At 40.5% G+C, this 17,631-nt stretch overlaps 2 protein-coding genes across 7 annotated transcripts in view; one reads left to right on the top strand and one right to left on the bottom strand.

Annotated features, from left to right (window-relative positions):
• Positions 1 to 6,745, bottom strand: part of tmtc3 (transmembrane O-mannosyltransferase targeting cadherins 3) — a 77,131-nt gene extending 70,386 nt beyond the window's left edge. Inside the window, exons 1-3 of the mRNA XM_062061343.1 lie at positions 6,636 to 6,745; positions 2,383 to 2,596; positions 2,081 to 2,299 (exon numbers count right to left, since the gene is read on the bottom strand). Of these exons, the coding sequence (XP_061917327.1) occupies positions 2,081 to 2,299; positions 2,383 to 2,571 (408 nt within the window). The 5' untranslated portion in view covers positions 2,572 to 2,596; positions 6,636 to 6,745. The remainder of the gene's footprint in view (positions 1 to 2,080; positions 2,300 to 2,382; positions 2,597 to 6,635) is intronic.
• Positions 6,746 to 7,827: 1,082 nt separating this feature from the next.
• The window catches only part of cep290 (centrosomal protein 290), a 77,284-nt gene continuing 67,480 nt past the window's right edge, over positions 7,828 to 17,631 (top strand). For 5 of the 6 annotated variants that reach the window (XM_062061338.1, XM_062061339.1, XM_062061340.1 and 2 more), the window contains exons 1-2: positions 7,828 to 7,973; positions 16,734 to 16,854. In XM_062061338.1, the coding sequence (XP_061917322.1) occupies positions 16,741 to 16,854 (114 nt within the window). In that variant the 5' untranslated portion in view covers positions 7,828 to 7,973; positions 16,734 to 16,740. Of the gene's footprint in view, positions 7,974 to 16,726; positions 16,855 to 17,631 lie in introns of all 6 variants that reach the window. The other variant, XM_062061337.1, reaches the window with a different exon arrangement.

Genomic DNA, 17,631 nt, shown 5'->3' with positions numbered 1-17,631 from the left:
GCAGAGAGACAACTTTTGTGTGTCTAACCCTCTTCAGAGACAGCTTGTGTGTGTTTATGTGTCTAACCCTCGGCAGAAAGACAACTTTTGTGTGTTTACGTGTCTAATCCGCTGCAGAGAGACAACTTTTGTGTGTTTATGTGTCTAACCCTCGGCAGAGAGACAACTTTTGTGTGTTTATGTGTCTAACCCGCTGCAGAGAGACAACTTTTCTGTGTTTATGTGTCTAACCCTCGTAAGGCTGAAACGACGCGTCGACGTAGTCGACGTCATCGGTTACGTAAATACGTCGACGCCGTTTTTGTGCGTCGACGCGTCGCATAATGACGTCACACTACCGTCATGGCGAAGCGCAAAGCAGACGATCAAAGAAGACGATGCGAGCGGTGCGAGCGAGGGGGGAAAAGCATGCCAAAAGTGGTCAAACGTGTGGGAGTATTTCAATAAATGGCCTAATAATGTTGTTGTATGCACACTGTGTCGAGCGGAAATGGCCTATCATAGCAGCACAACGGCTATGAACGAACATTTGAAAAGAAAACCATCAACTAGTCAATCGTCCGCGCGAGCATACGTTGTCATCATTACACAAAAACATGAATGTGTCATTTGTATCTGCTAGGGGTGTAACGGTACGTGTTTTGTATTGAACCGTTTCGGTACGGGGCTTTCGGTTCGGTACGGGGGTGTACCGAACGAGTTTTCTAAGCTAAAGCTAAAGTCTTAACAAGCTGCTTTGCTCCGTCTGCCTCTGTCTCAGCACGCAGCATTGTCCCACCCACACAACCATCTGATTGGTACACACGCAGCATTGTCCCACCCACACAACCATCTGATTGGTACACACGAAGCATTATCAGCCAATCAGCAGTGCGTATTCAGAGCGCATGTAGTCAGCGCTTCAGCGTGGAGCAGATAGGTGTTTAGCAGGTGAGCATCAGGCAGCGGACTCTCCCCAAATGATAATAAACACCACCCAGTCAACTACTAGTAACATCACTATGAGCCCGTTGACCTTCTAGAAACTTAAACTGCAGCTCAGCTCACTCGCAATCCTGGCTTGAGGTGAAGGCTAATTAGCTCTCAGTTCCAGCCACATCGACCCCTTCTGAGCGCCTATTTTCAGCTGCTGGGAATATTGTAAACAAGAAAAGAACCAAAGCATGTAGACATGCTAACCTTTCTTCATTACAACTGTTAGACACTCACTGGAATGAGTAGAATTGGTTATTGTGTACTGTGTTGGACTGGATGTTTATTTTGCACATTTTAAAAGCAATACTTAATGTTTACAGTGCTCCAGAATATTTAGATTGGCACTTTTTTGTATTGGATGTTTATCTTTATTTTTGCACATTTTAGCAAATAAGCAATACTTTCACTTTTGTTGAAATGTTTACACTGTTGTTACAGAATATTTCGTTTTGCACTTTTTTGTATTGGATGTTTATCTTTATTTTTGCACATTTTAAAGCAAAATAAGCAATACTTTTAATTTTGAAATGCTTATACTATTGCAGAATATTAAGATTTGCACTGGATGTTGACTTTTATATTTGCACATTAAAAAGCAAATAAGCTACTTTTAATTTTGTTAAATGTTAAAAGTTTTAAATGTTTACATTGTTACAGAATATTTAGTCATGTTGTTGTCAATGTTGACTGAGTGGCCATACTTCTTTTTTTTTGTAAATAAAAGCCATGCCTTTTGAAAAAACGGGCCTACATTTATTTTTTCATCTTCATTTTGAATAAAAAAATAATCGGTAAAAGGAAAAATAATCTATAGATTAATCGAAAAAATAATCTATAGATTAACCGATTAATCGAAAAAATAATCTATAGATTAATCGATAGAAAAATAATCGTTAGCTGCAGCCTTAAACCCTCGGCAGAGAGACACCTTTTGTGTGTTTATGTGTCCAACCCTCAGCAGAGAGACAACTTTTGAATGTCAATGTATTACGGGTTCTCAGTGTAAGGCGCTCTACTTATTTGGAAAAAATGCTATATACAGTATATCAAATTATTATTATTATCCATTAGTTGACTTCCTTTCGAGCAGTAAACACACACTCACAGCTTCCGTGTGGACGGGGTGCACGGCAAAGAGCAGCGCCGCCACCAAGCCGGACGTCCTGTCCAGGAACAAGCGACACACGCGCAGAAAAAGTGTGCAGACGACAACGTGGAGCACGACGTTGAACATATGGTAGGAGGCGGCGTTGAGTTCACTCAAAAGGTAGTTGAGTCGGAAGGTGAGCACCGTCAGAGGCCGGTAGGATTTATGACTGCGCTCCTGCAACGAGACACAAACACACGTTCGGTCAGACCAATCACAAATCTTAGCTCTTGATGTCTACCTTCAACAACGATAGCTACCTCTGCCATGGGAGTTCCCCAAAAGTCATTCAGGAAGAGATTCCTTACAGGGGTCGACGGCCTTAGGTCCTTGTTGTCAAGGATGGCTGAGACATCGTCAAATACAAACCCACACGACAGACTGTTCCAGTAACATCCCAGCACCAGTCCAGTCAGAAGTAAAACCTCCTTCCATGACACAATAGCCATGGCTGGGACAAGCCGTCATGGATCACTGCCAGGGAAGACAAACAGATGATGTAGAATCAGTCATAGAATCAGTCAAACACTGGGACATATCACTGCCAGGAAACACAAACAGATGACGTAGAATCAGTCAAACACTGGGACATATCACTGCCAGGGAACACAAACAGATGACGTAGAATCAGTCAAACACTGGGACATATCACTGCCAGGGAAGACAAACATATGATGTAGAATCAGTCATAGAATCAGTCAAACACCGGGACATATCACTGCCAGGGAAGACAAACAGATAACGTAGAATCAGTCAAACACTGGGACATATCACTGCCAGGAAACACAAACAGATGACGTAGAATCAGTCAAACACTGGGACATATCACTGACAGGAAACACAAACAGATGACGTAGAATCAGTCATAGAATCAGTCAAACACCGGGACATATCACTGCCAGGGAACACAAACAGATGACGTAGAATCAGTCAAACACTGGGACATATCACTGCCAGGAAAGACAAACATATGATGTAGAATCAGTCATAGAATCAGTCAAACACCGGGACATATCACTACCAGGGAAGACAAACAGATGACGTAGAATCAGTCAAACACTGGGACATATCACTGCCAGGAAACACAAACAGATGACGTAGAAACAGTCAAACACTGGGACATATCACTGACAGGAAACACAAACAGATGACATAGAATCAGTCATAGAATCAGTCAAACACCGGGACATATCACTGCCAGGGAACACAAACAGATGACGTAGAATCAGTCAAACACTGGGACATATCACTGCCAGGGAAGACAAACAGATGACGTAGAATCAGTCATAGAATCAGTCAAACACCGGGACATATCACTGCCAGGGAACACAAACAGATGACGTAGAATCAGTCAAACACTGGGACATATCACTGCCAGGAAAGACAAACAGATGACGTAGAATCAGTCAAACACTGGGACATATCACTGCCAGGAAAGACAAACATATGATGTAGAATCAGTCATAGAATCAGTCAAACACCGGGACATATCACTGCCAGGGAAGACAAACAGATGACGTAGAATCAGTCAAACACTGGGACATATCACTGCCAGGAAACACAAACAGATGACGTAGAATCAGTCAAACACTGGGACATATCACTGACAGGAAACACAAACAGATGACGTAGAATCAGTCATAGAATCAGTCAAACACCGGGACATATCACTGCCAGGGAACACAAACAGATGACGTAGAATCAGTCAAACACTGGGACATATCACTGCCAGGGAAGACAAACAGATGACGTAGAATCAGTCATAGAATCAGTCAAACACCGGGACATATCACTGCCAGGGAACACAAACAGATGACGTAAAATCAGTCAAACACTGGGACATATCACTGCCAGGAAAGACAAACAGATGACGTAGAATCAGTCAAACACTGGGACATATCACTGCCAGGGAAGACAAACAGATGATGTAGAATCAGTCATAGAATCAGTCAAACACCGGGACATATCACTGCCAGGAAACACAAACAAATGACGTAGAATCAGTCAAACACTGGGACATATCACTGCCAGGAAACACAAACAGATGACGTAGAATCAGTCATAGAATCAGTCAAACACCGGGACATATCACTGCCAGGAAACACAAACAGATGACGTAGCATCAGTCAAACACCGGGACATATCACTGCCAGGAAAGACAAACAGATGCCGTAGAATCAGTCATAGAATCAGTCAAACACTGGGACATATCACTGCCAGGAAACACAAACAAATGACGTAGAATCAGTCAAACACTGGGACATATCACTGCCAGGAAACACAAACAGATGACGTAGAATCAGTCAAACACCGGGACATATCACTGCCAGGAAACACAAACAAATGACGTAGAATCAGTCAAACACTGGGACATATCACTGCCAGGGAACACAAACAAATGACGTAGAATCAGTCAAACACTGGGACATATCACTGCCAGGAAACACAAACAGATGACGTAGCATCAGTCAAACACTGGGACATATCACTGCCAGGAAAGACAAACAGATGACGTAGAATCAGTCAAACACTGGGACATATCACTGACAGGAAACACAAACAGATGACGTAGAATCAGTCATAGAATCAGTCAAACACCGGGACATATCACTGCCAGGGAACACAAACAGATGACGTAGAATCAGTCAAACACTGGGACATATCACTGCCAGGGAAGACAAACAGATGACGTAGAATCAGTCATAGAATCAGTCAAACACCGGGACATATCACTGCCAGGGAACACAAACAGATGACGTAAAATCAGTCAAACACTGGGACATATCACTGCCAGGAAAGACAAACAGATGACGTAGAATCAGTCAAACACTGGGACATATCACTGCCAGGGAACACAAACAGATGACGTAGAATAAGTCATAGAATCAGTCAAACACCGGGACATATCACTGCCAGGAAACACAAACAGATGACGTAGAATCAGTCAAACACTGGGACATATCACTGCCAGGGAAGACAAACAGATGATGTAGAATCAGTCATAGAATCAGTCAAACACCGGGACATATCACTGCCAGGAAACACAAACAGATGCCGTAGAATCAGTCATAGAATCAGTCAAACACTGGGACATATCACTGCCAGGAAACACAAACAGATGACGTAGCATCAGTCAAACACCGGGACATATCACTGCCAGGAAAGACAAACAGATGCCGTAGAATCAGTCATAGAATCAGTCAAACACTGGGACATATCACTGCCAGGAAACACAAACAAATGACGTAGAATCAGTCAAACACTGGGACATATCACTGCCAGGAAACACAAACAAATGACGTAGAATCAGTCAAACACTGGGACATATCACTGCCAGGGAACACAAACAAATGACGTAGAATCAGTCAAACACTGGGACATATCACTGCCAGGAAACACAAACAGATGACGTAGCATCAGTCAAACACTGGGACATATCACTGCCAGGAAAGACAAACAGATGACGTAGAATCAGTCAAACACCGGGACATATCACTGCCAGGAAAGACAAACAGATGCCGTAGAATCAGTCATAGAATCAGTCAAACACTGGAACATATCACTGCCAGGAAACACAAACAAATGACGTAGAATCAGTCAAACACTGGGACATATCACTGCCAGGAAACACAAACAGATGACGTAGAATCAGTCATAGAATCAGTCAAACACTGGGACATATCACTGCCAGGAAACACAAACAGATGACGTAGAATCAGTCAAACACTGGGACATATCACTGCCAGGGAACACAAACATATGACGTAGAATCAGAATCAGTCATAGAATATGAACCTCACCGCACGTCACTGATATATATATATATATATATATATATATATATATATATATATATATATATATATATATATATATATATATAAAAGAAATACTTTAATTTCAGTGAATTCTAGCCCCTTAACCCCGCCCCCGCCCACCCCCAGTCTCCCGAATTTGGAGGTTTCAAGGTTGGCAAGTATGGGGAAGTCTGGGCTTCCCTGCTTAGGCTGCTGTCCCCGCGACCCGACCTCGGATAAGCAGAAAAATGGATGGATGGATGGGTTTTAGTCACGTCCCAACAAAGTGTCGTCCTATTTTGAATATACAGACAAAAGAAAACTGTAAAGCGAAAGGCGGACGTGAATAAAGAAGAGATGTTGAGTTGAAACGGTGACTTATTTCAACTTGACAGCCGCAAAGAGGGCGGAACTCTCCTCGTAGCTTGCAGGGAGCACCGACCCTTCATCTCCTAGTTTTACTTTACTTCGCTCTTCCTATCAACTCATGTTCCGCTAGGAATCAAACGGACTAAGTTGTGCACATAAATATCGTAAATAATAGTGCACACAATGATGATAAATAAACCGCAGCAGCTTTAACGTTAGCCCGCTAGTATGAGTTACTTTTGCACATGCAGTTAGCCTGGCAATACTTTTGTGACGCGAGAGACGCCGTCTTGCTAAAGTGTGGTGTAAAGTGATCTTGCTGAAGTGCAGTGTCAGTGACAACATACCGTATCCTTGCAATAACAGCTTGTAACCGCAGACGTGACAGAAAATAAATATTAGTTGCAAACAAGCACGCACCAACCCGCTTCCGGCTACTGCATGCGCATGCGCCCTGCCCAGCTCGATCACTTCCGGTGCAAACATGTTTATGTTGTTTCGACTCATGTACAACAATTTCTCTTTTTCATCCCCATTCTCTATAGAAGAGATCAAATTTGGTCAAAAAACCTCAAAATAAGTCAAGACGTGAGGTGACAGGTGGTGACAGTACACCTACTTTGAGATAAGAGTTATAGTGAAGTATGGTTGTTAATAACAACCATGCTTCACCATGCAAAAGGTATGTCCGATAATGGCTTTTTGCCGATATCCAATATTGTCCAACTCTTAATTACCGATACCAATATCAACCAATACCGATATATAAAGTCGTGGAATTAACACATTATTATGCCTAATTTGGTCAAACAGGTATGGTGAAGGTATAAGGTCCTTTTTTTTTTAAATGTATCAAATAAAATAAGATAAATAAATTAAAAACATTTTCTTGAATAAAAAAGAAACTAAAACGATATAAAAACAGTTACATAGAAACTAGTAATGAATGAAAATGAGTAAAATTAACTGTTAAAGGTTAGTACTATTAGTGGAGCAGCAGCACGCACAATCATGTGTGCTTACGGACTGTATCCCTTGCAGACTGTATTGATATATATTGATATATAATGTAGGAAGCAGAATATTAATAACAGAAAGAAACAACCCTTTTGTGTGAATGAGTGTAAATGGGGAGGGAGGTTTTTTGGGTTGGTGCACTAATTGTGAGTGTATCTTGTGTTTTTTATGTTGATTTAATTTTAAAAAATAAAAAAATAAATAGATAAATAAAAACAATACCGATAATTAAAAAAAACAACAATACCAATAATTTCCGATATTACATTTTAAAGCATTTATCGGCCGATAATATCGGACTTCTCTAGTTGTTATAGTTTGAATTCATATCCAACAATTGCAAAAACGACATTTTATTGTCAATATCGGCTGCTGGGTTTAATTTTTCAAGGATTTCTACTGGTTGTGTGCCTACGGATTTTTTCAATGAAGAAAATGTGCCTTGGCTCAAAAAAAGGTTGAAAAACACTGTTTTAAATAACCACCATGACGATGGCGCACTTAGGCGCCAGATGGCGACATACAATTTCCGGCAGACCTAAAAGCGTAGAAGAAGAACAGCAGGAAAAAGAAATGAACAATCATACAAAAAATGGAAAGTTGTCGTCGCCTATTTTCATATTTTGGATAAAGAAGTGTTTTCTTTGAACGTTTCTACACCTGCAAAGGTAGGTGACGCCTGGCCGGTTGTACATGTTCAACGTCCACCAAAAGTGGTACATTTCATGAGTGTTGGTAAATACAAATGAGAATGTTCATGTTTGCTGAATTATTAGGATGTGCTAAGTTAGAGAACACAATGTTCCACAATGAAGCCTTTAATGTTCTGCCCCATCAATCTGATTGTTTATCAACAACAGAATACATGATGACCTTATATGACAAAAATAATGTCCTTTTAGTACAAACCCCGTTTCCATATGAGTTGGGAAATTGTGTTAGATGTAAATATAAACGTAATACAATGATTTGCAAATTATTTTCAACCCACATTCAATTGAATGCACTACAAAGACAACATATTTGATGTTCAAACTGATAAACTTTTTTTTTTTTCTGCAAATAATAATTAACTTAGAATTTCATGGCTGCAACACGTGCCAAAGTAGTTGGGAAAGGGCATGTTCACCACTGTGTTACATGGCCTTTCCTTTTAACAACACTCAGTAAAGGTTTGGGAACTGAGGAGACACATTTTTGAAGTGGAATTCTTTCCCATTCTTGCTTGATGTACAGCTTAAGTTGTTCAACAGTCCGGGGGTCTCCCTTGTGCTATTTTAGGCTTCACACATTTTCAATGGGAGACAGGTCTGGACTACAGGCAGGCCAGTCTAGTACTCGCACTCTTTTACTATGAAGCCACGTTGATGTAACACGTGGCTTGGCATGGTCTTGCTGAAATAAGCAGGGGCGTCCATGGTAACGTTGCTTGGATGGCAACATATGTTGCTCCAAAAGCTGTATGTACCTTTCAGCATTTATGGTGCCTTCACAGATGTGTAAGTTACCCATGTCTTGGGCACTAATACACCCCCATACCATCACACATGCTGCCTTTTACACTTTGCGCCTAGAACAATCCGGATGGTTCTTTTCCTCTTTGGTCCGGAGGACACGACGTCCACAGTTTCCAAAAACAATTTGAAATGTGGACTCGTCAGACCACAGAACACTTTTCCACTTTGTATCAGTCCATCTTAGATGAGCTCAGGCCCAGCGAAGCCGACGGCGTTTCTGGGTGTTGTTGATAAACGGTTTTCGCCTTGCATAGGAGAGTTTTAACTTGCACTTACAGATGTAGCGACCAACTGTAGTTACTGGCAGTGGGTTTCTGAAGTGTTCCTGAGCCCATGTGGTAATATCCTTTACACACTGATGTGGCTTGTTGATGCAGTACCGCCTGAGGGATGGAAGGTCACGGGCTTAGCTGCTTACGTGCAGTGATTTCTCCAGATTCTCTGAACCCTTTGATGATATTACGGAGCGTAGATGGTGAAATCCCTAAATTCCTTGCAATAGCTGGTTGAGAAAGTTTTTTCTTAAACTGTTCAACGATTTGCTCAGGCATTTGTTGACAAAGTGGTCACCCTCGCCCCATCCTTGTTTGTGAATGACTGAGTATTTCATGGAATCTACTTTTATACCCAATCATGGCACCCACCTGTTCCCAATTTGCCTGTTCACCTGTGGGATGTTCCAAATAAGTGTTTGATGAGCATTCCTCAACTTTATCAGTATTTATTGCCACCTTTCCCAACTTCTTTGTCACGTGTTGCTGGCATCAAATTCTAAAGTTATTGATTATTTGCAAAAAAAACTTTTTTTTTTCAGTTTGAACATCAAATATGTTGTCTTTGTAGCATATTAAACTGAATATGGGTTGAAAATGATTTGCAAATCATTGTATTCCGTTTATATTTACATCCAACACAATTTCCCAACTCATATGGAAACGGGGTTTGTATATCATTACAAATATAATTCCATCAATGAATACCCAAGCAAAGTAAAATATATATCTGTATATCCACATACAGATATAGCTTCAGTATATCAGTATGTGGAATTAGATGATGGAATGGATTAAGCAAAGCAATCAAACAATGTACTAATATGATCCACTTCAAGAAACTAAAACAAAGTACAAAGAAGAAGAACCATGATAAACATTCTGAATTTATTTCATCCATTCGTTAATTTTCCAAATAATCTCACTCATCTCATCATATGAAATGTAATTTACTTCACCGAGTAATATTTATTTATTTATTTATTTATTTTTATTGTGATTATTTATGGAGTGTATTGTGAATAAATTGAGAACAGGAAGTGAACAAAAGTTTTAGCAACTGTTATGTAAAAGAAAAGGGGTAGGATTAAATAAGCTCTGCTTCTTCCTACTCCTTTTCGAACATGTTGAAAAGAGAAACTGGAAACTGTGATGTATCATGTTGTATGTATGCTTGCATGTTCCAAATAAACTCAAACTTAACTCAAAATAACCAAAGTATCATCACCAGTGTTGGGTTAGTTACTGAAAACCAGTAACTAGTTACAGTTACTAGTTACTTTATTTCAAAAGTAACTCAGTTACTAACTCAGTTAATTACACCAAAAAGTAACGTGTTACTGTGAAAAGTAACTAGTTACTTTTTTTATTTTTTTTTTAAAGCTCCCATTAATGCCCTTTTAGCCTTCATTTCAGTACTGTTATTGCACTGGAGAATAATACAATGTGTTGATCAACTTGACATGCATTTGCATCACTCAACTCTGCTAAGCAATGTGGTCTACATACAACACACAAACAATGTGGTGTACATACAACACACAAACTATGTGCTCTACATACAACACACAAACAATGTGGTCTACATACAACACACAAACAATGTGGTCTACATACAACACACAAACAATGTGGTCTACATACAACACACTAACAATATGGTCTACATACAACACACAAACAATGTGCTCTACATACAACACACAAACAATGTGCTCTGCATACAACACACAAACAATGTGGTCTACATACAACACACAAACAATGTGGTCTACATACAACACACAAACAATGTGGTCTACATACAACACACAAACAATGTGGTCTACATACAACACACAAACAATGTGCTCTACATACAACACACAAACAATGTGGTCTACATACAACACACAAACAATGTGCTCTACATACAACACACAAACAATGTGCTCTACATACAACACACAAACAATGTGCTCTACATACAACACACAAACAATGTGGTCTACATACAACACACAAACAATGTGCTCTACATACAACACACAAACAATGTGCTCTACATACAACACACAAACAATGTGCTCTACATACAACACACAAACAATGTGGTCTACATACAACACACAAACAATACAACACACAAACAATGTGGTCTACATACAACACACAAACAATGTGGTCTACATACAACACACAAACAATGTGGTCTACATACAACACACAAACAATACAGCACACAAACAATGTGGTCTACATACAACACACAAACAATGTGCTCTACATACAACACACAAACAATGTGCTCTACATACAACACACAAACAATGTGGTCTACATACAACACACAAACAATACAACACACAAACAATGTGGTCTACATACAACACACAAACAATGTGGTCTACATACAACACACAAACAATGTGGTCTACATACAACACACAAACAATGTGCTCTACATACAACACACAAACAATGTGGTCTACGTACAACACACAAACAATGTGCTCTACATACAACACACAAACAATGTGCTCTACATACAACACACAAACAATGTGCTCTACATACAACACACAAACAATGTGGTCTACATACAACACACAAACAATACAACACACAAACAATGTGGTCTACATACAACACACAAACAATGTGGTCTACATACAACACACAAACAATGTGCTCTACATACAACACACAAACAATGTGGTCTACATACAACACACAAACAATACAACACACAAACAATGTGGTCTACATACAACACACAAACAATGTGGTCTACATACAACACACAAACAATGTGCTCTACATACAACACACAAACAATGTGGTCTACATACAACACACAAACAATGTGGTCTACATACAACACACAAACAATGTGGTCTACATACAACACACAAACAATGTGCTCTACATACAACACACAAACAATGTGGTCTACATACAACACACAAACAATACAACACACAAACAATGTGGTCTACATACAACACACAAACAATGTGCTCTACATACAACACACAAACAATGTGCTCTACATACAACACACAAACAATGTGCTCTACATACAACACACAAACAATACAACACACAAACAATGTGGTCTACATACAACACACAAACAATGTGGTCTACATACAACACACAAACAATGTGCTCTACATACAACACACAAACAATGTGCTCTACATACAACACACAAACAATGTGCTCTACATACAACACACAAACAATGTGCTCTACATACAACACACAAAGACAGAGATGTTTGAAAGGGCCAATTTATTTCAGGCCAAAAGAAATTGACAAAACAATTTTAAATTGCTGCAACATAACATACATAAGTAACAAACGGCATAATAACAACATAGCTGTAAACCTGGCTTCACCTAAGGAAGGCACACGTGACACACACAAAGCCTAACCAGGCAAATTTGAATTGTTGTTTTGGGCGGTAGATGGGATCTTTGATCCAAGACAACACTTAAATTTAAAGGCCTACTGAAAGCCACTACTACCGACCACGCAGTCTGATAGTTTATATATCAATGATGAAATCCTAACATTGCAACACATGCCAATACGGCCGGGTTAACTTATAAAGTGACATTTTAAATTTCCCGGGAAATATCCGGCTGAAACGTCGCGGTATGATGACGTATGCGCGTGACGAAGTCGGTATAACGGAAGTTATGGTACCCCGTAGAATCTAAGGCTGAAACGACGCGTCGACGTAGTCGACGTCATCGGTTACGTAAATACGTCGACGCCGTTTTTGTGCGTCACACTACCGTCATGGCGAAGCGCAAAGCAGACGATCAAAGAAGACGATGCGAGCGGTGCGAGCGAGGGGGGAAAAGCATGCCAAAAGTGGTCAAAAGTGTGGGAGTATTTCAATAAACGGCCTAATAATGTTGTTGTATGCACACTGTGTCGAGCGGAAATGGCCTATCATAGCAGCACAATGGCTATGAACGAACATTTGAAAGAAAACCATCAACTAGTCAATCGTCCGCGCGAGCATACGTTGTCATCATTACACAAAAACATGAATGTGTCATTTGTATCTGCTAGGGGTGTAACGGTACGTGTTTTGTATTGAACCGTTTCGGTACGGGGCTTTCGGTTCGGTACGGGGGTGTACCGAACGAGTTTCTAAGCTAAAGTCTTAGCAAGCTGCTTTGCTCCGTCTGCCTCTGTCTCAGCACGCAGCATTGTCCCACCCACACAACCATCTGATTGGTACACACGAAGCATTATCAGCCAATCAGCAGTGTGTATTCAGAGCGCATGTAGTCAGCGCTTCAGCGTGGAGCAGATAGGTGTTTAGCAGGTGAGCATCAGGCAGCGGACTCTCCCCAAATGATAATAAACACCTCCCAGTCAACTACTAGTAACATCACTATGAGCCCGTTGACCTTCTAGAAATATAAACTGCAGCTCAGCTCACTCGCAGTCCTGGCTTGAGGTGAAGGCTAATTAGCTCTCAGTTCCAGCCACATCGACCCCTTCTGAGCGCCTATTTTCACCTGCTGGGAATATTGTAAACAAGAAAAGAACCAAACAAGTAAACATGCTAACCTTTCTTCATTACAACTGTTAGTCACTCACTGGAATGAGTAGAATTGGTTATTGTGTACTGTGTTGGACTGGATGTTTATTTTGCACATTTTAAAAGCAATACTTAATGTTTACAGTGCTCCAGAATATTTAGATTGGCACTTTTTTGTATTGGATGTTTATCTTTATTTTTGCACATTTTAGCAAATAAGCAATACTTTCACTTTTGTTGAAATGTTTACACTGTTGTTACAGAATATTTCGTTTTGCACTTTTTTGTATTGGATGTTTATCTTTATTTTTGCACATTTTAAAGCAAAATAAGCAATACTTTTACTTTTGAAATGCTTATACTATTGCAGAATATTAAGATTTGCACTGGATGTTGACTCTTATATTTGCACATTAAAAAGCAAATAAGCTACTTTTAATTTTGTTAAATTTTAAAAGTTTTAAATGTTTACATTGTTACAGAATATTTAGTCATGTTGTTGTCAATGTTGACTGGGTGGCCATACTTCTTTTTTTTTGTAAATAAAAGCCATGCCTTTTGAAAAAACGGGCCTACATTTATTTTTTCATCTTCATTTTGAATAAAAAAATAATCGGTAAAAGGAAAAATAATCTATGGATTAATCGAAAAAAATAATCTATAGATTAACCGATTAATCGAAAAAATAATCTATAGATTAATCGATAGAAAAATAATCGTTAGCTGCAGCCTTAGTAGAATCCTATACAAAAAGCTGTGTTTTCATTTCATAATTCCACAGTATTCTGGACATATTTTGCAATTTGTTTAATGAACAATGAAGGCTGCAAAGAAGACAGTTGTAGGTGGGATCGGTGTATTAGCAGCGGACTACAGCAACACAACCAGGAGGACTTTGTTGGAGAGCAGACGCGCTAGCCGCCGACCTCACCTTGACTTCCTACGTCTCCGGCCGCCAAACGCATCGGGCGAAGTCTTTCGTCCTTCTGCCGATCTCTGGAACGCAGGTGAGCACGGGTGTTGATGAGCAGATGAGGGCTGGCTGGCGTAGGTGGAGAGCTAATGTTTTTAGCATAGCTCTGTGCGGTCCGGTTGCTAAGTTGCTAAGTTAGCTTCAATGGCGTCGTTAGCACAGCATTGTTAACCTTCGCCAGCCTGGAAAGCATTAACCGTGTATTTACATGTCCACGGTTTAATAGTATTGTTGATTTTCTATCTATCCTTCCAGTCAGGGGTTTATTTTTTTGTTTCTATATGCAGTTAAAGCACGATGCTATCACGTTAGCTCGTAGCTAAAGCATTTCGCCGATGTATTGTCGTGGAGATAAAAGGCACTGAATGTCCATTTCGCGTTCTCGACTCTCATTTTCAAGAGGATATAGTATCCCAGGTGGTTTAAAATACAAATCCGTGATCCACAATAGAAAAAGGAGAGAGTGTGGAATCCAATGAGCCAGCTTGTACCTAAGTTACGGTCAGAGCGAAAAAAGATACGTCCATCACTGCCTCTCAAGTCCTTCACTGTAACGTTCCTCATCTACGAATCTTTCATCCTCGCTCAAATTAATGGGGTAATCATCACTTTCTCGGTCCGAATCTCTCTCGCTCCATTGTAAACAACGGGGAATTGTGAGGAATACTAGCTCCTGTGACGTCACGCTACTTCCGGTACAGGCAAGGCTTTTTTTTATCAGCGAGCAAAAGTTGCGAACTTTATCGTCGATTTTCTCTACTAAATCCTTTCAGCAAAAATATGGCAATATCGCGAAATGATCAAGTATGACACATAGAATGGATCTGCTATTCCCGTTTAAATTTAAAAAAAATTTTTCAGTAGGCCTTTAACTAAAATGTTCTTTTCTTTGTGCTCGACAAAAGAAAAGAAGTGAGAATATCTCATACTTGCCAACCCTCCCAAATGTCAGTGCCTCTCCCCAGGGAGAGGCACTGGTACATTCTCCCGAATTTCTCCCGATTTCCAGCCGGACTTAAGGCACGCCCCCTCTAGGTCCGTGCGGACCTGAGTGAGGACAGCCTGTCGTGACGTCCGCTTGGCCAACCAAAAAGTAACCACAGAATACTATAGTGTTCTGTGGTTACTTTTTGGTTGGCCAACGGTTTACGTTGTGTTGCGCAACCCCCCTCCCCTCCCCACACCCACACCCACACCCAGACACACACAGAGCGTGCCTCCGGCTTGTGACACAAGAAGATTCAGAAGGACGACACTGCAGCGCTCCAATAAAACACACTGAATATAAAAAATAACGCGTTATACTACTAGTTACCGCCGAAACTAACAGCGTTACAAAGTAACGCTGTTAGTCCCAACACGGATCATCACACACAATCACAAAAACAGTGTATCATGTACACTACCGTTCAAAAGTTTGGGGTCACATGTAAATGTCCTTATTTTTGAAGGAAAATCACTGTACTTTTCAATGAAGATAACTTTAAACTAGTCTTAACTTGAAAGAAATACACTCTATACATTGCTAATGTGGTAAATGACTATTCTAGCTGCAAATGTCTGCTTTTTGGTGCAATATCTACATAGGTGTATAGAGGCCCATTTCCAGCAACTATCACTCCAGTGTTCTAATGGTACAATGTGTTTGCTCATTGGCTCAGAAGGCTAATTGATGATTATAAAACCCTTGTGCAATCATGTTCACACATCTGAAAACACTTTAGCTCGTTACAGAAGCTACAAAACTGACCTTCCTTTGAGCAGGTTGAGTTTCTGGAGCATCACATTTGTGGGGTCAATTAAACGCTCAAAATGGCCAGAAAAAGAGAACTTTCATCTGAAACTCGACAGTCTATTCTTGTTCTTAGAAATGAAGGCTATTCCACTAAATTGTTTGGGTGACCCCAAACTTTTGAACGGTAGTGTACTTTCAAACATCATTTTTTAGCTCACATCAGGATAACGCGCTGTTTTGGAGCAGATGGTTTCACAACAACGTATGATTCTCATGTAATCTGCGTTTTTAGTACCGTCTGGTCTTTTTTGGGCGTACAATGAAAGGTAGTGTTTGCTATTTGGGAGGTGAGTTGTGTAACTTTTCTTTTACTTTGAGCCATCAGCCGCAACATGGCCGAGATGTCTGCAGCTCTAAAGTGGGAAGAAGTGAGGAGGATTGACCCGGCCGGCCTCCATGAACGTGACAAGAATGAAATAGACGACTTTCTCAGTCTGCTCACTATGGTAAATGCACACACACACACACCTGCTGCTCGGTCTAAATGTCTCACTATACGCCGTGAGAACGAGTCTGTGTTATGTTTTACGACACCAAACGACCACCCTGCTCACTGTCTTAGCCCTGAAATGAAATATTGTCATAAGAAAAGACTTCGCCTCTCCTGTGAAGATTCACGGTCCTGCTCAGAGCTGGTTCCTTGTTACTAACACGGTGTGAAGTCTCAAGCACACAGCGAACTACGCCTGTTATGCTGTTTCTCATAAGACTATAGAAGACTCGGGGTCTGATAAAGGTTACCGTATTTTTCAGACCATAGGGCGCACCCGATTAAAAGGCGCACTGCCGATGAGCGGGTCTAGTCAGGTTTATTTTCATACAAAAGGCACACCGGATTATAGGGCGCATTAAAGGGTTCATTTTTTTTTTTTCTAAATGTAAAAGACTTCCTTGTGGTCTACATAACATGTAATGGTGGTTCTTTGGTCAAAATGTTGCATACATCATCTTCAAGTTGCTTTCTGACAGTCTCTTCAGGATGTGCCGTTTTGTGGGCGGTCTTATTTACGTGCCTCCACTTGGACAGCGTCTTCTCCCCGTCATCTTTGTTGTAGCGGTGTAGCGTGCAAGGACGGGAGTGGAAGAAGTGTCAAAAGATGGCGCTAAGAGTTTTAATGACATTCAGACTTTACTTCAATCAATATTATAACGGAGCAGCATCTCCTCATCCGTGGCTCACCAGTGCAACAACAACGCCCGAAATGTGTCCCGTGAAAAACCGT

Source organism: Entelurus aequoreus, linkage group LG10 (genome assembly GCF_033978785.1).
Source record: "Entelurus aequoreus isolate RoL-2023_Sb linkage group LG10, RoL_Eaeq_v1.1, whole genome shotgun sequence".
Taxonomy (NCBI): Eukaryota; Metazoa; Chordata; class Actinopteri; order Syngnathiformes; family Syngnathidae; genus Entelurus; species Entelurus aequoreus.
This window is presented reverse-complemented; position numbering and strand designations above follow the sequence as displayed.